The sequence below is a fragment of the Camelus bactrianus genome, chromosome 6 (assembly GCF_048773025.1).
Source record: "Camelus bactrianus isolate YW-2024 breed Bactrian camel chromosome 6, ASM4877302v1, whole genome shotgun sequence".
NCBI lineage: Eukaryota > Metazoa > Chordata > Mammalia > Artiodactyla > Camelidae > Camelus > Camelus bactrianus.
The window spans coordinates 37,109,995-37,134,553 of record NC_133544.1 but is presented as its reverse complement, the minus strand read 5'-3'; the positions used below and the strand labels follow the sequence as shown (position 1 = coordinate 37,134,553).

General features: G+C 33.8%; 1 protein-coding gene across 8 annotated transcripts in view; it reads left to right on the top strand.

Moving 5' to 3' along the window:
• Nucleotides 1-24,559, top strand: part of KIAA0586 (KIAA0586 ortholog) — a 93,955-nt gene that overhangs the window by 57,304 nt on the left and 12,092 nt on the right. For all 8 annotated transcript variants that reach the window (XM_074365453.1, XM_074365456.1, XM_074365455.1 and 5 more), the window contains 3 exons: nt 5,662-5,816; nt 9,027-9,135; nt 18,789-18,854. In XM_074365453.1, the coding sequence (XP_074221554.1) occupies nt 5,662-5,816; nt 9,027-9,135; nt 18,789-18,854 (330 nt within the window). The remainder of the gene's footprint in view (nt 1-5,661; nt 5,817-9,026; nt 9,136-18,788; nt 18,855-24,559) is intronic.

The window sequence follows — 24,559 nt, the reverse complement described above, 5'->3', positions numbered from 1 at the left end:
TTGACAGCCAGTCAATACATAACTTTGTCTTATGTGTGTTTCTATTTAAAGAGACTTACTTAATACACATTGTTGACTCACTAACATTGAGCTCACAACCAGCAGCGCTGTAATTCATGCCTGAATGAAGCTTATCAAAGACACATATTTTTTCTGGTAAGGCCAGCACAGCCTTCTTGCACTTAGGAACACTAGCAAGCACACCTGCACTGCACATGGGAGTCATTTTAAACAGCAGAATCACCAACAAAATGTACAAAAATGTGAAAAACACTAAATAGCAAAAAAGAACACTTGTTCACAGTACAGGAGCTGATAAGATAGCAGAGCAGCACTGTGTTCACCCTCATCTGCTTGTCTGTGTAGAGTCATTCAAGGTATCACTGCTCTACACTTGTCCACAAATGACTGTGAACATGCTGCAAGTGTTGATTTCAGGGTTACAAATAAATTTTATCAAGTAGGTGAATTTGCAAAAATAGAATCTTCAAATTAATCAGTATCAACTAAATTCTCACTGATCATTTTCCCATGCCCGTAACTGCATTCTCTTAAATGAAGAGGACTTCAGGAGTTATAAAGATCTGCCATAAATCAGAAAAGGAAACACCTGAAGTTAGAAAAACTTTGGTGTAGAGTGTTTAGAGTGTCAGTTTTATATTGTGCAAACACCTTACATCATTCAGAACTGAGGGCAATTCAACACTGAATTTTCCATGGGAATAAATGTAAAGTAATATTTGAATTATTTCTCATTTTATGTGCATAGTAAGGGTATTAACATTTTTACATTCTTTTAACATCTAAAGTGGCACAACTGTGACTTCTGTATTTGTATCCAGCTAACCTTGCAGATTGCAGTTAAATAGAACTGACACTAGAGGGCTCTCGCAGATCACTGGAGAGCTGCTGGTACTTGGGAACAACTAGGTACTTGTTAAATTGTTATAGAGTAAAATCCACAAGGACATGTCCTATTCAGTCCCTCTTTATACCCTGGTTGCACCTTGCAGATTAACTACAGTAAAGTGCATTTTATTTGTAGGTACGCTGTAGGTATTTGTTTAATTTAATTGGAAAAAATAATAAGTAATGTGATTTAAGACTGAGCATGTAGATGAGTCAGTATAACTGAGTGGCTAAGCATTTGTTTGGGCTTTTGTAGTTTAAGGAAGCAGTCTGAATCCCGTCTCTGTATTTTTGGACAAGTAACAATCTTTCTGAGCCCAAGTTTCTTCATCTCAAGTGGGAATAATATTAGTATATTAGTTATCTATTGCCATATGACAAGTTACTCCAACGTTCAGCAACTGAAGACAGCAGACATTTACTGTGTCACACAGTTCTGAGAGTCATGAGTGTGGGAGTGGCTTAGCTGCATTGTTCTCCAGACTATCATGAGGGTGTAGTCCAGCTGGTGGCTGGGGCTGCAGTCATATGAGGGCTTCACCTCAGGCTGGAGAATCTGCTTTCCAAGCTCACTCACATGGCTGCTGTCAAGAGCCCTTGGTTCCTCACTACATGAACCTTTCCATAGAGCTGCGCATGACATAGCAATTCGCTTTTTTTTTTTTTTATTTCAGGTGCCTTTGGGTTTCATACAAATGGGATAGTTTATTAAACATACCAGAACCAAAGCTGCCGCTGGCACCTGCACTTCAGGCAGACTTAGTCCTCTCTGAAAGATCACCATGGTTGCTTTTTCATAGCAGTAAGACTCTAGAAGAATAAAATTATGGATTTCAAGTTATGATTAATTAAATTAAATTTGACTTGAGTAACACTTTAAGCGTCCCTCTTACGAAGGGCTAACATACATTATAACCAGTGGGCATACTTTTTAGAAGTGACAGCAAATTCAACGTTGTTGTGATTGCTGTTGTGGGCTCCTCTCCTGACCCCTGATCACCAGGTTAGATACGGTCAGTATGGTCATATGTGCTCTCTGCAGTCCTCTGATGTCGCCTGCCTAATGTTGCTTTTATCACACTGATTTGTAATCTTCCTTGACAGTGGGGACTTTATCTTGTTCCTCATATCCCTGTCACCTAGCAGAGTTTGTAGCACCCAGTGCATAGTCAGTAAATATAGATTAAATGATAGGGTGTTATATGACCTGAAAGCAATTACGCACTTTTAATGCTTTTGGGAGATGTTTGGTTGTGTACTTTCTTGGTTTCTACATTTAAATTTTTTTCTTCTTTTATCAAAATTTATCTTGTCTTTCTGATTAATTTTTTCTTTATACTCATTCATCAATCATATCATTTTACATAAAAATAAAATGGATTATATATTACTTTAAATTACAGACTTTTTTTCTTCTTCTTCTTCTTCTTCCTTTTTTTTTTTTTACTGCTCTCCTTCTACCCCTCCTCCTCACATCTTCTCCTTTTATGCCTTAACCCGGGTAACTCATGTTAAGATTCTGGTTTCTAATCTTCCTGGTTTTTTTCTTATGCATGTAATTAATATGCACACTCTCACAGTATACATGATAGGTAACTATGATGTGTATATTTGTCATTTTACAAGTTGAGATCCCATCAAGCACACTCCCCTGCATTTTGTTTTCACTTGGTAAACCCTGTGGAAATTACTCCAGGTCAACTAGTGTTGCTTAAATTCATTCATTCTTTTTTTTTAAAGTAATTTATTTTTTATTGAAGTACAGTCAATTACAATGTATCAATTTCTGATGTATAGCACAATGTCCCAGTCATGCATATACACACATATTTAAATTCATTCTTTTTAATGATTGCATAAAACCTTTTGGTGTGGATTTCTAATAATTTATTGTCATTGCTCCACTAATGGATATTTACTTTATTATCATTTCCCCTCGCTATAAACAGTGCTAGAGTAAATATTCACACATGTATTTCCTAACATATTGTTGTATTTTATTTTTATGGACTAGTTTCCCAGGAGCATTTACTGGGTCCAAGGGAAAATATATCTTTTTAATTAATTAATTAATTAATTAATTAATTAACTTATTTATTTATTTATTTATTTTTTAGGGGGAGGTAATTAGGTTTTACTTGATAGAGATACTGGGGATTGAACTCAGGACCCCATGCATGGAAAGCACATACTCTACCACTGAGCTGTACCCTCCAAAAAATATATTTTAAATTTTAAAATAGATATACCAAGTTACTGTCTTAAAAGTTTAAACTGATTTATTTTTGTCAGTAATATATTATAACCTTTCCCCTGTATCCCCTCTAGAAATTGTATTTATTACTCTTTCTATTTTTGTCAGTTGAAATATAAAGATATGTCTCCGACTACTGGTGAGTTTGTTTGTTGGCTGTTCGGATTTGCTCCTCTGTTAATTATGTACTTAAGTTTTTCCCCTATCTGTTTGGCTCTAAATGTTTCTTGTAATTTTGTAAGAACTGTGTCTATATTTTAGCTGTTTTCTGTCATCTGTATTGTAAATGTCTTTTTCCAAATTTGTACCTTCTTCAATGACATTATTTATGATCTTTTCCATATAACTTTTTAAAATTTTTATATAGTTATTTGTATCTTTTATACTTCCTTCCCCAAACACAAGCTTATACCTGTAGTCTCCCAGATTCTTTTTTGCAAGTTTATTATTAATATACATTTATTTTTAAGTCTGTCTGGAATTTATTTTTGCAAATGGTGTAAGATAGACATTCAATTTGATTTTCTTCTAGATAAATAGCCACTTGTGCCAGCATCAATTATTATGTATCTTTTTCCTACTGAACTGAAACATCAGCCAGTTTGTATATTCACTTCTCATAGACGTAGGAATTTTTTTTTTTTTTTTGGATTCTTTATTCTGAGTGTTCTGGACTCCTTAGGACTGAAAACATATTAGACTATTATGTCTTTATGGTACGTGCTTTTATCTTATAGGGAAAGTTTACCTTTTAAAAAAAATTTTTCCTGCTTTTCTTGACAATTCTCAGACATTTATTGTTCCATATGAACTCTGAAGTTACGTTTTTCACATAAAAATTACCCTAATTGGAATTGTACTGATTTATGTATTAATACTGGAAAGATTTTTATGGTATATCTTAGTCTTTGTTCAGATCTTGTTTTGTGGTCTTCAGTAAGACTTCATAATTTTTTTCATATGGATTCTAAACCTTTCTTAATCATTTTATAGTTCTGGTCACTATAGTAAAGGATTCTTTTTCCGTTTCTAGGTACATACTGCATAATTTAGAGAAAGCCAGTGATTTTTATTTATTTTTTTATTAGCCAGTCATACTACCAAATTCTCTCATTAATTCTAATAAAATTCTTTTTCCTCACTAGAAACTCTTGGGCTTTCTAGGTATATAATCATATAATCAGAAAAAAGTTTTTAATCTCTTCTTTTTCAACATTATATGTGAGAATTCTTTTATCCTAATTCATTTGCCACTCTTAAAAAAATGTTGGGAAAATGTCATAGGAATAGAAAAAGCTGTATCAGAATATAAAGAGGCCAATATAAGGCCTGGAACAATAGTTGCTCTAAATGATGGATATTATTACCATTATTTAAATTAATCTTTTATTACCCTGGATAATTAAATGAGAATAAAACAGATAATAATTTTGAGAAACACTTTTGTACAGATCAAATACTGGAAAGGTGAAACTTAAAGGTCAATGTGTGTAGTCTGCTTTATGCAAAACCCACCTAAAATATAGGTTAACATTAAAAAAAATCAGAAGATGATTATTGGCTATACCTAAGAAATTGTCAATAGACTGCTTTTAAATGGAAATGTCTATGGGGTCTATAAAATATCATTTCATTTCAAATAATTCAGTTTATAATGTTTTAGTTCTATTTCTGTTGATTAAAATGAGATAGACTATATTGTGCTATATTTAAAAGGTGACAATTAATTAGGAAACACAGAATTTTCTCAGAAATTATTTAGCAAGAATGTGAAATAAGGAACAGTGACTAGGAGTTGAAATATGAGGATTTTAGTTCTTCTCCACATTTTATGAGCACACTGATTTTTGGATAGTTAGTTACCTTGAGCCTTAGCTTTGTCAGTGAAAAACAGTTATAAAACTACCTGATCTGCCTACCTTATAAAACAATTGAGAGATTCAAATTAAATGAGATAATGTATATGAAAGTGTTTGGAGTATAAAGCACAATATATATGTACAGTGTTATTAGATAAGTATTTATCTCTGCTCTTATTGTCTTCTTTTTTTATTTGATTGAGATGTCATTTGGATGAGAAAAAGAGAAGCTTGATCTTTTGAAGAAAATTATCTACAGAACAGAGTTAAGCATTTTCTAGTCAGGAATTGTCCCTTGCTTTAAGATTACATTTTAGATAGAAAGCATCCTTTTGACTCTTATTGATAGAAAAGATAAGCTGGAGTGTTAGGAGCTGATGTGTAGGAGTGGGTGTTGAGTGTGGACTGCATGAACATCTTGTTTATTGGAACCTTAAAATAGTCCATAGGTTTGTTTGAGCATAGATACTTTTTGCATTTCTATGAGTTTGGTTTTCATTGCAATGAAGGCTTGGTGACAGGTGTTTTTTGTTGAAGTACTTCTAATTCAGCAGGTGAGAAGTATTGGTAATTTTGGTCAATTTTTCTTTTTCTAAGAAATAATTTATTATGATTTTTTGTTTACGTGTTTGGTAACAGGTGGTGTTTATGAAGGTTCATGTGCTAGTCATGGTCCAGTGAGTTTGGGAGAATTGGAATTGCAGCCAAATCCTCACCTTGCTTTTTCGACAACACTTCTTACAGCACAAGAAAATGATGTTAAACCATCAGTAGCAGCTGAAGACTTTCCTCAGGTACCCAATTAATAGCACTTGTACTTTATTAGTACTTTATTTATTTAAATCAGAATGGTGACAATATTACTAAAGCACAGTGCACTGTTGAGAGCACAGTCTGGAGTCAGACAGCCTAAATCATGCCTCCTTTATTTACCGACTCAAGCCTGGCTATAAATCTTAGCTCATCCAACTTCTAGCTGGATGACTTTGAATATGTACTTAGTCTTTCTTAAGACTCAATTTCCTCATCTTTAAATTAAAGGTTAAAAATAATGTATATAAAAAGCCTGTTACCTAGTTAGATAGCTATTATCATTCATACCTCTATATCCCCATGCAATGTCTAGCTTAGTAATTTGCATATATAGGTACTCAATAAATATATATTATATTAAAATTTGTAAAGCATGTTACCATGAAAGCATAAGATAGTTCATACTGAGTTAAGCCAATGGCCCATGCAGTTTTGTGTACTGAAAAATAGGATAATTACTCTTCAAGATGTAAAAAAAATTGATCATGTTATTAAATACACTTTTGTATCTGTGTAATAGCAATGCATTTCTCACTGTAGATTAATTTATTCAGTAATCATCATGGTATGGTATTGTATAGCATTGCATGGCATTGAGGATGAAAGCCAAAAAACATATCAAATAAAGATTGTTTATGGAATACAACCATGTGTGTTCAGCATTAGAACACAGTTCAGAACATTGTAGGATTCAGTATTAATAACCTGTGACCAAGGAAACATCAGGAAAAAACTAGTTATGAGTAAATATCTGTCAATAACTTCTGTAATAAAAGAAAAATTGTTTATGACCTTGGGTTAGACAAAAGTGATACCAAAAGTGCTATCTATGAAAGAAAAAAATTAACAAACTGGTCTTATCAAAAATAAGAACTCTTCAAGACACACTGTTAAGAGAATGAAAAGACAAGCTATAGATTGGAAGAAGATATTTGCAAATCACTTACCTAATAAAAGGCTTATGTCCAGAATATATAAGGAACTCACAGAATTCAATGTTAAGAAAACAAACAATTGAATTAAAAAAAGGATGAAATGTTTGGATAGATACGTTACCCAAAGAAGATATACTGATAGTATATAAGCACTTTAAAAAGCTTCTCAGCATCAGTCATAATTAGGAAAATGCCAATTAAAACCACAGTGAAATACTCCTACATGCCATTAGAACATCTAAAATGAAGAAGACTAATGTGCCAAGTTTTGGCAAGGGCGTGGAGCAATTAGTATTCTCGTATGCTGCTGGTCGGGAATGTTAAATGACTCAGCTACTTTGGAAAACAGTTTGGCAATTTCTTAAAAAAAGTAAAACATACATTTACCATATGACCCAGGCATTTCACTCCTAAGTATTTATTTATGAAAGAGAAGCTAAAACATATGTCTGCACAAAGACTTGTATGTGAATATTCATAGCAACTTTATTTGTAGTTGCCCGAAACTGGAAACAACACAAATGTCCATCAAGAGGTGAATATACAAATTGTGGCATGTCTATAAAATGGAATACAACTTAGCAATAAAAAGCCATGGACTACCAGTGCATACAGTAACATAGATGATCTTCACAGAAGTTATGTTGAGGGAAAAAAACCAGACCAAAAAGAGTGTATATTCTAGGATTCCACTTGGATAAGATTCTAGAAAATGCAAACCAATCTGTAGTTATAAGAGGGAATACAAAAGGTTATGAGAAAACTTCAAATTGATGGATGTAGTCGTTATATTATCTTGATTGTGGTTATGGCTTCATGGGTATGTACATATGTCAAAATTTAGGGAACTATACACTTTAAACATATGCAGATTTATACCTATCACTTATACCCAAGTAAAAATATTTTAAAAATAAAAGATTGCTCTCCTTTAATTATTGGCCTATTTTAAAATAAAATTGCAGAGTGTTACCAGAAGAATAGGCTTCAAAAAATTCATTTGTTAGATTTCCTTCATTAACAGAGAAATATAGCTAGTAATAATATTAGCACACACTTATTTATAGTGCTTATTCTGTCAGATGCTGTTCTAAGTTTGTTACGTATTTAACTGATTTAATCCTTATAACAATCTACTGAGGTAAACATTATTATTATCCCCATTTTATGAATGAGGAAATTTGAGATATTGGGGGGTTAAGTAACTTACCCAGGGCCAAAGCTAGGTAATGACTTAGCCAGATTTTAACACAAGTACAATAAATACTCAGCTCTTAATCTCTGTGGTTAAGGAAGGGAGCCAATAGGAAGGTTCTAAGTTGAAGCAGCCCATAGTCCCCACCTTAGAAACACACACCAGAATATTTCCTTCAGGGCAGAAACCTATATGACTGATAGTTCTAAAAGTAGAAGACCAGAGTTGGGGCTGGTTGTTACTCTTGCAGTCTAAAGCGACTCATTTTTACTCATCTTTATGTGTGGATAAATAAGTACCTGCCATTGGTTACAATTTTGAGTCCATGTGGACAGGTGTTTCAGATTCTTCTCTGCTTGTTTCTGTTGGTAAGAGTTCTTTTCCAGTTCCTGTCAAAGTATATCTGCTAGCTGTTTTGAGAGACTCATTGATAGTTAGGCTCATAAAACAGGAAAGAGAAGAAAGAAAATGGCAAAAGTCATCACAATTTGTAATGTGTGATTGTGAAGGAATTTGTGACTACTGTTAGTTTCAAATTTGGTTAGATTATAGGTACGTAAGAGAGATAATGGGGTTTATGGTAGAGTATACACTTCTTGAATGGCAAAGGAAGATTACAATAACTATTCAACACTGGAGAATTAAATGATGTTACTATATATAAAAGCTCTTTGAAAATTGCAGTACATTATGTAAATTTTTATTTTATGCAAAAATGATTACATTGAAGTGCTTAGAGCCAAATTAAGTTTTTATCCTGTCTAAATCCATTATGTGTATATCTAGAATAGTTGATTTATAAGTAGCTCTGAATTCTCTAGTAAAAATAGATAGAAATGATTTGAATATTTGAAATCTGTGTATATTATCCAAATCTTTCTAAAGGTTTTATTTGCAGTATCTTTTCTTTAGTAATATGTACTCTATCACCCGTTTGGCAATTAGAAGGCATGGGTAATATTCAAATTTTATATAATAAACACCTAAATAATTCAGTTGCTCAAATCTTTTTAAAGTAACTTAAAAAATAATGTTACGATTTCATGTCTTAAATTCTTTAGTACCAACAAAAGCAAGACCAGGATGTTAAGCAAGTTGAACACAAACCAGTTCAAGTTCGTTTAATACGTGTAAGAAATAAAGCTGATATTTCACTATCACAGCAACAAGGTAAGATTTGTTTTCTTGTAATAAAATAATAGTTTGATACTTGTCAGATATTGAACAAACATATAGTGAGAATTCTTTACTTTTATGTATGTCTTGTTCTTGACTCTAGGTTTTTTTGTTTGTTTTCTCTTCAGTACATTGGGATAAAGAATCTGGTATCATGTTTGAATGTATATTTGTTCTTTTTACCAATAAACACTGTTTCTAATGCATTTAAAAAACTCTCAGCTAGTATTTTTTCCTTTAATCTTACCTTTTGGTTCTTGTACAATTGAATGTGGTGTCTTTAAATCTATATATAGGTCTATACCTATGTTATAGTTGTTTTAAATTATGATAAAGGCTGTCATTATGGCTGTTAAGGTGCTTTGTAAAGGCTATTTATGTTGTGTGATGATTTGATCAACAGGTGCAACTTAAAAAAACAAAGCATTCCATGTTAAATGCTATTATATGAATGAACTCTTGTACTGTTTGGTTATCAAAATTGTGTGGTTGAATTTTAATTCTGCAGTCAGCATCACAGCATTTTGATGTTGTTGTTATGTTTCTGCAAGGCTGTTGCCTTCTGCTTCGTTTCCCTTCTTGCTTCTTAGTCATTTAAATTTTATATAACCTAAATTCTGAAATTTGACATTAGAAATTAAGATGTCTTCTGTTTAAAAACTTTCTATCTACAATCCAATTAGAAGTGTTAGGAATACTTTGAGCAATGGAATGTTTTTCTTTGCTTCTATGATAGTGTTTTTTTTTTTATCTCATTTATTGAATGCCAGTATGATTGCAAATCTGACTGGGCATTTCACAGTTTGGGGAGGACCTGCATGAGGAAGTGCTTGAGATTATGCTGTATGAGGTTTAGGTTTTTACTTTTCTGTTTGTTTTCTGTTCTTCTCTTGCTCCGTCTTTTCAGAACTTTGCCCTCCTGACTACTTTTTTTAAAAACCTTTATTGTGGTATGATTCCTGCACAGTAAACTACACGTATTTCAGATGTACAATTTGATGAATTTTGATAGATGTATACACCCGTGAAACCACCACCACAATCAAGATAGCTAACATTTCTATCACTCCCCAAGAGGTGTAAATTTCAAACTCCCAATTTGTCCCCTCCCACCCTCTTTACCAGTTTGTTCTCTGTGTCTGTGCTGACCACTTTTTTTTAACCCAGCAATGGAACAATAGTGTTATATTTTAGAATCCTATGGAAAATTTCCTGTAAAACTCTTCTCCTTGAATTTAAAAATTAATTGTGATAGTATGTAGGTATGAACAAGTGAATGTTCCTAGGGTAATATCAAGACTGACTTGATGTCCCTGTACTGAGTACTGTTAGGATTCATGGTCAATGACTGTATATTTAATTTAGTTTTTTAAAAATGTATAATCTCTTAAAATTAGAAATGAATTTTGTCTCCTTGGAGAATGTTGTATATAATAAAACAATCATTTTTCTCAACTGATAGGAGAATATCTTTGTTTGATAAGGTTTTAAAGGTAAATATCTCTCTGGAAAAGTGACATTGTTTTCAGTTTCACATAAATGAATGACCACAAGATGGCAACAGTTGAATTTTTGTTGACTTTTAACAATGTCATTAAATAATATTCAATTAACATTTAATGTCAGTAAAAATTATAAGAAAAATGAAAGAAACCAATGTGTTAGGTAGTAGAAGGAAGTTTTATTTAGAAAGAATTTAGAACAGTTGGATTTAATATGTGTAAAAATTTTTTTCATTTAGTTTTCCATCTAATACAGAAGTTAGGGGAGCAGACCTATTCCAGCTTTGACCAAGACAAAAATATACCTATAGATAGAACATTTTAAATAGAAGCCAAGTGTTTCACTCTATAATTGATACATACTCCATAATAAATATTTTTTGAATAAATATTTGCCTTGGCAAATAGTGTCAGTTATGACTTTTTCCCCTATAAATTTTACGGGTTTTTTTTTTTTTCTGATGAAACTCTGATACATTGCCAAATGTTTCAGAGAACAGTACAGTCAGAGTGCCAAAATAATCCTCTAGGGCTTTCAGAACTTTGACCCTGAAGGAGTTCAATCCTATCTCTCATACACAGATAGATAATGAATATAATGAAGGAAATTCACCTTACCACAAGGGAATTAAAACCACATCTTTTCTGGCAGATAAATGCTTCTAAGAATACTTGAACCCCCAAAATATGGCCTTTTCAGGAAGAGGTATCATGTATTTCACTTTGAAATGCATAGTAAATATGTGTATATAAAGAAGTCAAGCAAATTTTTCTAGCAGTAGCAGGAGTTTCAATGATCGTCCATTTAAAATTGACTGAAGATATGATAGGACATAGGTTTTAGCACTGTGCTTCTGGAAAATCTGTGAAGTTCTTGTCTCCTCCCCTCTCCCCTTGATTATTACTTTCAGATTTTAATTTAAAAAGAGAGAAGTTGAATTGGTTTTTCTGATGATCTCTTTGGCGTCTAAGAGTAAAACTCTTTTGTTTGGTATTGAATTCATTCATATTTTGGACCACGTGATACCTCTTATCTGATTTTATGTCCTGATTAATGTATCTAAAAGTTTTATAGTGAGAGCAACTTTTCAAGTGATTTAACTCAATGAGTCCTTTTTAAATTCTTTTTGCTTTTACTGAGTAAGTTGACTTTCTTCAATACAAATGAGAGACTGGTTTTAAATCCATTTATTTGTTATGAACCTAGGAACAATTGAATTCTATAAAGTGATGTAAAAAAATTCTCTTTATTTTTCTCTTAATATTTTAAGACTTTCATAATAGAGAATAATTAGAAAGTCATGCTATACTAGTCAATGGGGAAAAATTAGAACATATGTTTTGTGGTTAAATGCTAGGACAGATAGGTTGTTAAAAGTTGTTTGAAAATCACAACATTCTTCAGTTTTCTTATGCGTAGATTATATATGTTGCTCAGAAAATATGTATCAAAGTGCTAAAAATAATTAATGTAATTGCAGTAACTTATCAAAAAGCAGGTTATAGTTTTGTGGGCAATCATAGATGGGTTTTGTTTGTTTTTTTTTTTTTTTGACAATATGTCCTGAGTTTAATTTCAAGCCATTGTAGCACCTTTTGTACCTCACATACAGTGATTGTGACTTTAACTATGTGACAATTAGGAAATGCAAAGCTTATGTAGATTTCTAACCACATGTGTGAATAAAAAATCATTTTCTTTAATAAAGTGGTAATTTTTTGCCTTTGTATTTGAAATATAGCTAAATTTCTATAGCTTTCAGAATTATAATTGATTTTAGTAATTTTAAAATCACAGTTACAAGTTTTCTAAATTGATTTTTTTTCATAAGTTATGACAGTGATTTAAAAACCATGTGTGTGAGTCTCTGATAGGGAGAAGATGGGACACAGATTAGTAAGTCTGCCTCCAGTCCACGAATCCAAATGTTAACAAGCATAAGCTGAATAAATATGTCTTTCACAAATTTGTTATTATAATTAATAAAAATAGAAAATCACTTTAAAATGTTGCTGAATTTGGCGGTTCTGTTTCTACCTAGGAGGGAGAAAGTGGAGAATGTAGCTTCTAACTATAATAAAATGTCAGGTAAACCACAAAATCATAACATTTCTTGAATCCATCAGAGAGTCTATGATGTAGAGTAACTAAGTAACATATGGTCCATGGAAAGACAGACTCATCCAGAGACATGGGACATGAGAACTATCTCTGAGTGCCAGAGCACAGGTGCAAGAAAAGACACCAGGCACCATACAAGCAGTTAAAATGTATTTGACTAAACTTTAAAAAATGAGTTGCTAAAGGCCAAGCATAGAACCATTGGTATCTATTGGTACAGAAGGAGTTCACTCCCACTTGCAGTCTCTTCTCCAGTGACCTCTAGAAAAAGGAAGATTGGGAAGCAGAGCAGGAAACTGGAGAGATTGTCCTTCTCTGGTGCAGGCCTGGAAGAGGAGAGTGGCTGCCACTGCCAGAAACACTGGAGAACTCATCCCAGCATTACCCTGATACCAAAACCAGGCAAAGACATTACTGGAAAAAAAGATTATAAACCAATATCCCTTATGAACATAGACACAAAGTTATTCTACAAAATATTAGCACATTAAACCCAACAATATATGAGAAGACAGTAAATCATTACCAAGAAAGAGGACTTATCCCAGGAAAGCAAGGATGGTTCAACATTCAAATAATCAATGTTATTCACCATATGAACAGACTAAAAACAGAACAAAACATGTTATTATCTCAATAGGTGCAGAAAAGCTTTTGACAGTATTCAACATATAATCATGATTAAAATCTCAGAAGACTAGGAATCAAATGAATCTTTCTCAACTTGATAAAGGACATTTACAAGAAACCTATAGCCAGCATCACACTTAATGGTGAAAGACTTAATGCTTTCTCAGTAAAATTCAAAACAAGGCAATAGGGTCTGCTTTCACTACTTTTATTCAGGGTCATTCTGGCAGTCCTAGCCAATGCAATAATGAGAGAAAAACAAATAAAAGGCACACATATTAGGAAGGAAGAAATGAACATTTCTGTTTGCTAATGTATGGCTGTCTGTAGAAAATCCCACAAGGACTACAAAAAAACCTACTAGAACTAATACATGATTTTATCAAATTTATAGGCTATACAAAAATTTCCAATGAGAAATTGGAAATTGTAATTAAAAACTATAATTTATCATACATGTATCAACAGAAACATGAAATGCTTAGGTATAAATCCAGTAAAAATACTTGACAAGATTTGTGTGCCCAAAATTACAAAAACACCTGATGAGAAAAATCAAGGAAGACTTAAATGAATGGACAGATGATAATATATTCATAAATTAAAGGACTCAGAATTAAGATGTTGATTTTCCCCAAACTGATCTGTAGATTCAGTGCAGTCTCAATCAAAATTCTAATGACGTTTTTGTTAAAAATTGACAAGCTAAATCTAAAACTCATGAGGAAATGCAGAGGGCCTAGAATAGCCCAAGTAAATTTATAATATAAAGAAAAGTTGGAGGATTTATACTATATGACTCAAAACATACTATAAAGCTACAGTAATCCAGACCGTATAGTCTTGGCATAAAGATTAATAAATAGATGAATGGAATGGAATAGAGAGTCCAAAAGAAGTCCCCACGTTTATGATCAACTGATGTTTCAGAAATGGCAAAGAATTTAATGGAGAAAGAATAATTGTTTTGATGAGTAGTATTGAAACAAGTGGTCATCTATAGGCAAAAAAATCAACCTTGACACATATCTCACAAACATACAGAAAATGAGCTCAAAATGGATCCTAAATCTAAATGTAAAGCTTAAAAGAACAAAACTTCTTGAAAAAATAAAGGAGAAAATCTTTGTGACCTTTGGGCAAAGATTTTTAAAATATTATAGATGAATCATAGTTGATAAAATAATACATTGATTAATTGGATTTCATGAGAATAAAAACTTCTGCAAAAGATGCTATTAAGAGAATGAAAAAGGCAAACTACAGATTGGGGAAAGATATTTGCAAATCAACTTTCTGATAAAGAACTTGTATCCAGAATATATTTCAAAAGCTCCCAGAACTCAGTAGTAGGTTCTCTATGTCCATGAATCTGTTTTTGGTTTGTAAATGGAATTTGTATCATTTGTTTTTTTTAGATTCATTCACGATTACCAAAAACTGAAATTCATTCATGATTACGAGAATTCTTACATTTAATAAATGTTTGGATGGAGGTGGGGCATAAGCCATATGAGAATAGACATTACTTGGACACATTAACGGATTTTTAATGTAGATGATTGTTTAAATTGGTTGTTCCTACAAGAAGGGATTTACACCTTTGATTTAGGGAAAAAAAATATATATATATATAATCTAGGAGATAAATGTGCATAACCAAGGCTATTCCCTAAGAATGAACAAAATTCATAGAGGATTGGTATGGAAAATCTATTTAAAAAGACACTGAAAATTATTCAAGGATTTCTATAACATTTTTACTTACTGATGCTAAAAGTAATTTCCTTTTCTGTGTAGGAGTATTTTAGTTGTGGAAATTAATTTTCTTATTGTTATAGAATTAGTCATACACTTTGTATGCAGTGCTTAGATTTTTCTCAAGTCTTTGGTATTAAACCTCATTAAAATTGTATGCCAGGATTGTTTTGAAGAGTCACCAGTATTCCAGAAACCTCTGCACCCCTTTCATTATTCTTAGCTAGATTTCCTGAAACCTGACTTTAAAGTTTTTATGATGGTTTTTATAGAAATGAAGTTGATGTAAAATATCATTTAAACTATTTGATAAACTTAGTAGTCTTTTTTATACAACAGCCATTAAACAAAATTTAATCTTCCATAATAATCGCAGAGGTAAGTGTAGATTTGATAATCTCTATATTTTAATATCAGTGAAATATTGAACTAGAAGTAATAAGATCAGGTGCTACCACTAATCAGAATTATGATCTTTGGTTCTGTTGAACTCGGGGTGATCCCTCTGCTCCCAAGAACCAAAGGTTGTAATTCCTGAGTAGTGGTAGCATCTGATCTTCTTACTCCTACTGTAGTGATACTTCTGTTATACTACACTGCCCTCCTCCAAATAAAACTTAACTACAACAAGTTAGTGTCAAGTTAGTGCTTTTCTTCAAATCAACGTAAAAATCATTTAAATTCATGATTTTAGTTTTATATAAATAAAATACAAATTAAATAAACTATTTTCAAACAAGATAAAAGTGGATTATTCTACTAACCTAAATAAGAGAGAAAGCTGATTATTTCAATTCAGAATAAGTTAGAACAGAGAAGTGATATAGACTAATTATACTTGCAGGATACACTACTACTGCATTGTTTGTTCATCTCTAACACAGTGTCTCTCAAACTTTGACATAAGAATCTCCTGCAATACTAATTTAAAATGCAGATCTCCTGCTTCACTCTGAGACTCTTGATTGCCTGAGGTGGGGCTTGGGAATCTGAATGTTAAACTGGTACCCCTGGTCATTCAGGTGCAGGAGGAGGACCGCCCTTTGTGAAACATTGCTTAATGACTCCAGATGTTCATGCTAATGTCTGTTCTACTGTGGAATTAGAAGCACTACAGCATAGAGCTTGTACTCTGGAGTCATGCTGCCTGGGTTCAAATGCTAACTCCACTCACTATTCACTAGCTGGTGACCTTGGGCAAGATACGTAACCTTTCTGTGCTTTTCTCACCTGTAGTATATTACCTATTCTAAGATTGATATCCCAGATGAAGACACGTCGTACATGTAGATAGGAGCTGACACATATTAAGAGCTATGTAAATGTTCACCATTGTTAGCATGACTGTCTCCAGGACACCTCTCCTTTTTGAATACTCATGTTGTAATCAGCTCTTCTTTAACAGATAGGCATTGAATCTGTATTGGTCCTGAGCTTTAAGGATATTGGCAAGAAAATGCTAGAGATGGTACTTGTTCTATATAGTGTTAGGGAGAATTGACTCAACAAAATTTTGTACCCTTCAGTGAATATATTTAGGATAATTTATATTTATTAAACCTTGGATTATTTTACAGAATTTTTTTATTGTTTTGCACATTGGGCAACAAAATATATTAAACCTTATTTTTAAAAATTTTTTTGAGAGAGGAGGTAATTAGGTTGTTTGTTTGTTTGTTTGTTTGTTTGTTTAATGGCAGTACTGGGGATTGAACCCAGGACCTTGTGCATGCTAAGCACACACTCTACCACTGAGCTAAACCCCTCCCCCTATAGTAAAGCTTACTAACCAGGGTGATTTTCAATCTATAATCCTATCTATTGGCACATGAGTGTCTTAGTAAACTGCATTTTGTCAGCAGTTCTCTCATCTTTAACTCCAAGAGAGAAACTGATAACTCAGGAGCTCAATGATCATGTATGACCTGTGGCATCCTGATTAAAAGTAAGGGTTAAAGTTAGGGGCAGTATTGGATATACACAAAGGCATTAAATGATTAAATTTTTTAGGGGGGAAAAAACCCTGTAAATAATGGCAAAAGGCAACACAATCTCATTGTTATTCCTGGTAACCTTCCTCATATGTTCTTGCAAACATATTTTTCTCCTTTTTATTATATTTAACATTTTATTTTATTATATAGAAAACTTAAAACTTTATTTAAAGTTTCTTATCTGTAATAATTTTGCTTTTTACCACTATTATCACTATTATTATTGATTATATATAGACTTAGATTTTATTTGTGTAAAGTGCCCTCAAATTTTTAACTTTGGGTTCAGCCTTTTCCCCATCCCCACTCCAGACAAAGGTCTAACATCATCTGGGTAGGCTTAACACTACTAGCTTAATTAAAAAATCATCTAAAATTTTTTTAAATAGGAAAAATCTTCCAAGATTGTCCCTTGCTACAGAAAAAAAATAACATTGATGAAGTAAAGGCCATATTTTTAACCATGTAATTCCGGCCTAATGGCAGCTTTAGAAGACATGTTCTACCAAAGCAAATGTGTGGTTGTTTAGAAATAAAGTACAAATGTGAGTCACAGACACTGTTGGGAGATGGGAGGGACAAATGAAAATTTAGGAGCTTAGGAGTATGAAGTCTAGTTTTATTGAATTTGAACAGTGTTTGTGATATCTGTTTAAGAAGAAGAAATTCTGAGGGGATTGTCTTTAAACAGAGTTCTCATTGTTAACAGGATCTGGTCTAGGGAGAACTCAAGTTACTGCCTCTCCTATTTCCCTTTTCTACATAAGGTAATCTCCTTGAAGGAATAGAAGAGATGAAGAACTGGACTTTTATGATGTCATTTAGAAGTAGGGTAGTAATTAGCTGGAACTAAGTTTTCTTGGATGGTTTTCTATTGCCTTTCATCTTCTCTAGATTTTCTCTTCTCCTTGGAAACCTCAGTTTTTGAAAGAACTTGTATGTTGGGAAATAATGAGCAACTGTGCTCCTTGGAGAATGTAGGGATAGTTGTCTTATTCATTATACAGCTTAATGCTTCTTTTCTTCTGCTAACTAACCTGACTGGTTTGGGTAATGGGACAGGAAGCAGATGTTGTGAGGTAGTTAGTGCATCAGTTAAACGGAGCCACTTTAGTCATGTGTTCTTTCTCCCACCTGTACTGGGACCTCCATTTACTCAGTCCTATTTCTCTTGGCTGGCTATTCGGGGGCCCCCTATCTTGCCTGCCCTGTATGGTTAACCCATTGTATGTACATTTCATCACCATCCAGGACTTCCATGTCTCTGATCTGTGATAATCGCCTTTCTGGATTCCTCCTACTTTCAGGAGTCTCTGATTTTGTTCCCTGGTCATGAAATACCACTGGATGATGATGTAATTTGTGCAGTTACAACCTGTTAGCAAACTGTGCTGTGGGGCTCAAACTGGACTTTGGCCATTCCTCAGTGATTCTTTGATTAATTTCCTATTGATTTTAGCTTCCAAATAGTATCTATTCCAGCCCTTCTCCCCAGACCCTTAATCCCAATTTTCTTTTAATATATGCTTTTTCTTTTCTAAGTTCTGCTCTTTCAAATATGAACATATATAGCTACTCTGGCTCTAACTTCTTATGACTCTGTATTAATCCTTTTATTTATTTTTTCCTTTTGCATTGAAGTGCAGTCACAGGGAAGTATCACCCCAACCGAAGACACGGGGGAAAAGTTAACAATTGCGAATCTGGGTGAGTGAAATATAGATGTTCTTTATACTCTTCTTGTTACTTTTTTCCAAGTGTGAAATTCTTTCCAAATAAAAAGTTAAACATTTTTAAAAGATACTGCTTTATTTAAAAAATAGTATCTGTATCAATTTGTATTTCTACTAGTATCAATTTAAAAACATAAAGCAGGGTGATGAATAGTGAAGGAAGCAAGGTAAGTGATTTGATCATTTTGTTAGGGAAGTTCTCTCTAAAGGAGTGGCATTTCCACATAGAATAAAGGGAAGGAGAAATCTTGCAAACATTCAGGGAAGAAAGAGTAAGAAGAATGAAGGTTTTAAGGTGGGAATGAACTTGCTGTGCCCCAAGAACAGCAGGAAAGCCAGCATGGCTGGAGGGGAGTGTGCCAGGGTGGCTGTGGTAGGAGATGAGATGCAAGATGTAGTCAGCAGGTCACACAGAGCCCTGCAGACTCTGGGAAGGAATTTGGATTTTATTCTGAGTGTGATGTGGATCCTGTGGAGGGTTTGAGATGGTGAATGCCATACTCTACATTTTTTTAAAGGTTCCCCCGGGCTTCTAGGTGAAGAATAGACCATAGGGAGACAAAGTGGAAGCAGGGAGACCAATTGGAAGACTGCTGCAGTATCCCAATGAGAGGTGATAGTGACTTGGGCCCTGGTGGAGGTGTCAGAGTGGTCAGGTTCAGGCTGTGTACTGAGATCATATATGCCTGATAGAGTTGCTGAAAAATAAGTTCATTTCAAAAATTATTTATTAAAGTGGATTAGATGTGGAGTGTAATAGAAAGCAGATTCAAGGATTAATTACTCCTAAGTTTCTCGTCTGAAAGTTACTGGGTGAATGATAGTGCCAATTATCAAGGTTAGGGAGACTGAGGGGAAAATCCGTCATTCTGTGTAGGGCACATAAAGTTTGAGAAGCCTAACAGATCTCCAAGTGAGGAAATCACGTAGGCAGTTTGCTATTAGAGCTCAGGGAAGAAGCTGGGACTGGAGATATGAATCTGAAAGCTGACAGTATAGGTGCTATTTACAGTTGTGAGTGTGGGTGATACCACCTAAGAACTGAGTACAGAAAGGAAATGGAAGCATCCCAGGATTAAAATCTTGGACATTTTCAAGTTTAAGGATAGAGAAAGGAGAGGGAGCCAGCAAAGGGGGCATTAGACCCAGCAGATGGTCATCTCACAGATCAGGAAACACCCATGTTTACTGTACATTTTATGGATGGAAAGCACTAATTCTTTCTCAGCATTTGCCTCTCTGTACTTCTCACTTACTGGTTCTAGTTCTCTTTTCTTGGATGTTAGAAAGAAGTCTTTTAATGGGAAAATCTTTCAAATATTTGATGACAGCATTTATAACCCAAAGTCTGCATGCTATGTGCCTTTTACTGTTACTTACATGATACTGTTTCCAAGCTCTTTATTAGTCTGATCATATTCTAGTCAGTGTATCTTGCATTGAGTTACACTAGGTTAGAACATGATCACTGCTAAGTGTGGTAAATTTGCTACTTCCCCAAACCTTCAATGATGAAATTAATATTTGTCAAATGACAACACAAGCTGACAACACTTGTGTATTGTAGCTTTCATTCTCACAGCAAAGTTGTGAGTATATAAAGATGTTTGTATTATTGTTGTTGTTTTATTATACAGATGAGAAAACTGAGCCTCAGAGAGGTTAAGTAACCGCACTACTCTTTGATTATCTCAGTGTTCACGGAAGTTACTAAAAATTTTTATATAATACTGTGGTTTTCAGCATTCTAATAAAACTAAGATTTTTTTTTTTACAGCAGCTTGGTATCAAGCTAAGTTTTCTACCTTCTGTAGTTGTGTAGTTGATTTTTTAAGCATAATATTCTTCCTCTTTAATATTATCCTGAGAAATTTCTCAACTGTCTCCCTATATTCATTTTTGCTCCCCTGTTGTCTATTATCTATCCAGAGCAAGAGAGAGCATTTTAAAATATTAATTGGAACACATGACCATATGACTCCCTGCTCAAAACCCTCCAAAGACTTTTTTTCCACCAGAACGAAGTCTAGACTCTTCATGGTGACCAAAATGTTCTGCCTGAACTGGTCCTTGTCTTATTCTCTGAAATCATTTCAAGATCTGTTCATTAGATAAGAACTAGTTAAATGCAATTACTTGTTTTTTTCTTATAAAATTTATGCTAGTCCATTAGGTTGATGTCTATCTATCCCTCTACCTATCTATCCATCTATCATCTATCTATCTACCCCCCATAAAAGTAGAAATGGGCAATTTCTGAAGAAATATGTATCAGTATACCTAATAATAGAAATGACACCAACTCCTTTTTTTCATAAGTTAGCCCAAGGTCTAAGAAATACATTTATTAATAAATCCAAGACAAACTACCTTGTAAGAGAGTTGATTCCATGTTGAGAAAAACTTAAGCTTTTGACAGAATTAGTATTGATGAGTGATACATTTGTTTTTAATTCCTCTTATGTAAGACTTTTTAGTTTTTCCTTTCCTACTTATTATATGGAAATTCAGCTTACAGTATATGCACAAATTGATTTCTTAGATTTGATGATTAAATTTAGTCAGAATGGTCAGTTATCCAGCACTGTTTTCACTAATTTAGACTTAAAAAAATAATGTATGTGTGCATGTTGAGCAGAGTGCATGGCTGGAAATGCTGAGGGCTGTGTCAGCCTCCACACCACACCGTGACTCTACTTCTGTTCCTCCGGTTTACTTCAGAATTACCTTGCAAGGGATGAAAGATTTAATGCAACAGGAAAGATGTCTTTAAGTGTTTGGCTCTCTTTTTAGGGTGGGAAGAGTCAGTGAACATAATCTGGACAATGGAGCAAATGCAAATTGGGAAACCTGAGTTGTGTCTCAAGTACCACAGTAGTCTTCAGAGTTCCACAGATAACACGTCTTCTCTGTTAGGAAACCGAGTTTTTAAATTTATTATAATGATACAAAACAAAATAGGCTCACATAATTATAAAATACATTTAAATATGTGCATGAGAAATGCTGTTGTTTCCAGAGTTTCCTTGGTGGGCTTCTTACTCATCACCTAAGATTAGTGATTACAAATGTAAGGCTTTCTTGGGTGTATTTTTAAATTGTAGTAAATGCAGAGGCCCAGGTTGTGCTGGGATTTCCAATGGAAAGGAACCTGTGAATTATTTTAAGCTGAAATGCTGTTTACTATCTTAAAATGGCAGAACAAATTACTCTGTTGTGAAATACATACCTACAACATCTTTTAAGTGAAATGTTATTGCCAAAAGTAATCTCAAAATCTAATTGTTAATCTTTGTTATAGTTGTCAGCTTCAGATGGACAGGTACTTTGTAATGTTACGAGACTCACACAGAAAGGTTATGGGGAACACAGGCACTTTTTCCCTGTGAATATAATTAAAATCACACTGTCCTCGCTAATAAGTTAGAAAAAGTCATTTAGGTAGAAATGTAGTTCCGAGAGCCTGTGATACTGCCTTCGTGTCATTCTGCTTGCATTAAAGCAAATCAGACTTAGGAAGTCACAGAAATACTATGTTGGGTATTTTCTAATGACTGTGTCAGCATGATCAATCATTTTCTACACTGGCAGTTTCTTGAAATCGCTTAACCTATGTTCATCGCACTTTACAGGAAGCAGCACAAAATTAGTTTCTATGTCCTCATGTATTTCTCTTGATGTCACAAAAAGTATATATTGTATAAGTGAAATATTTGTCTTTGGCAAAAAGGCCTGTACACCAAACTACAATTAATGAAGACAAGAATTAGAAAGCAAAACTTTGTTTAGTCTGAGGAAAAACAATTCTTTAAACTGTAACCACATGGCTGTTTCTTGTTTGGATCAACTCTGGGTGACTGTTATTGTCTTCTGTGAATTCTCTGGGGCAGGGGCCTGACTTTGTTGAATGAGCCAATTGTTTTCCTTTGTGTTGCCCATCTACTAAGTTCCCATCTGGTTTGTATCAGACTGTTTTCACAGCCAACAACTGCTGCCTTCTCTGTATCCTGACACTTCAGGGCCCCACGCTATCAAAGCACTGCTGCGATGGCCTTGCTAGCAGGGCTCATACAGCTGTGCCTCCCAGCTTGGAACTATTACCCAGAGTAATGGTCACGTAGAACTTGGGCTGGCCCTTATTCCCACTGGTGTCGTGTGTACAGTGTGCAGAAATCCCCACACTCCCCGCCTCCCTGCTCCCTTGCCCTGAAACTTACTAGTCAACAGAAAAATCTTTAAAGCTCTACTTTTAGGATATGGAATCGTGTTGTTCTTATTTCTAGGGGCTTCCTGTATTTGAAAGCTCATTTTTCATTCTTTCACTCTTTTTCAAAAGTTACCAGTTCTGGCCTTGGGGGAAGTGAACTGGTCACTATGTCACATTTAATTTTTGTTTCCAAATTTAGTTAGGAATGACTAGATACAGCAAAACCCACTGTAAAGGCTACACAAATAATACAGTGTATTTTAGTGACAGTCACAGACCATAAATTGAGAGAGGTTTTCATATTAGGAAGGATTACTATCTCAGAAGAAAATGGATTTTCTAGATGTAGATTATAGAAGCACTTAGATTCAAACTGTTTAGTAACTATTAGGGACTTCGCCTTCAGCTTTGTTAGCTATTAAATGTCATTTATAAAAATGTGATAATAGTGACCTATAATCATCTGTGGCCTCATGTAATTAAAGTTATAGGAGTTACTATTGAGTAAGAGTTACAGTTTAGTTTAGATGTAGTTATACCATTGCTTTATAGACATACACTGAAACAGCAAACTTCTTTTTTGCACCCAAAATAAGGAATTAAGTGGCTTTCATAGAACGTATTAAAATTTTAGAAATGCTTTCAAGATTAGTTAAAACAAGATTAGTTTGTGCTTTCAGTTAAATTGAGTGGCTGATTGTTGCAGAACATCAAGTATCCTATGTAGTAAGTCAAACCAGAGCAACAACAACAACAAAAACTCCTGCTTCTGAATAATTTCAACTCACAAGTATTTCAAGATTTTAAGAAAAGAAATAGGAAGGAATTTGTCTGTTGTCAGCAGTATAGCCTGATGCTAATGTTAACTTGATATGAAAGGCTACCTAGTAAGGATAGTTATTTAGCAATTGTAGTCATTGGAAGACAGTTTGAAACTGTAAGGGAATCATCTTTTAATTGATGAAACTAACCTATTTTTTTCAACTTCAACTTTTAGTGGCAGTGTAATATATATACAGAAAAGTACACATAGAAGTGTACAACTGAAAGAATTTTTTAAAAATAAGAGTACTTGTAAACCCATACCTAGCTCAAGAAACGGAACATTGCCAGCTGCCCCCCAATACCCCTCACGGCCCCTTTCAGTCACAACTTTCATCCCTAAAAGGAAAACGACTAATTCTGACTTTTCACAGCAGAGATTAGTTCTCGCTTTTGTACTTTAAATAAATGAAATCAGACGGAATGTATGGCTTCTCTCAAGAGGCAAACCTATTGTAATTTTCAAGATTCTTTTAGTTTTCAAACCATTACAGCATGCTTTTATAAAGAATTATCTGAGAGAAATTTGTTTTAGTAGCTGTGTCACAGGCAGTTCAACCAACAGGAAGTGCCGTGTAGATAAAGTTGTCTACTAAAACATCCAGTCTCTCGGTTCTCAACCAGATTTTAATGCTGGAATGTCCCTCTAG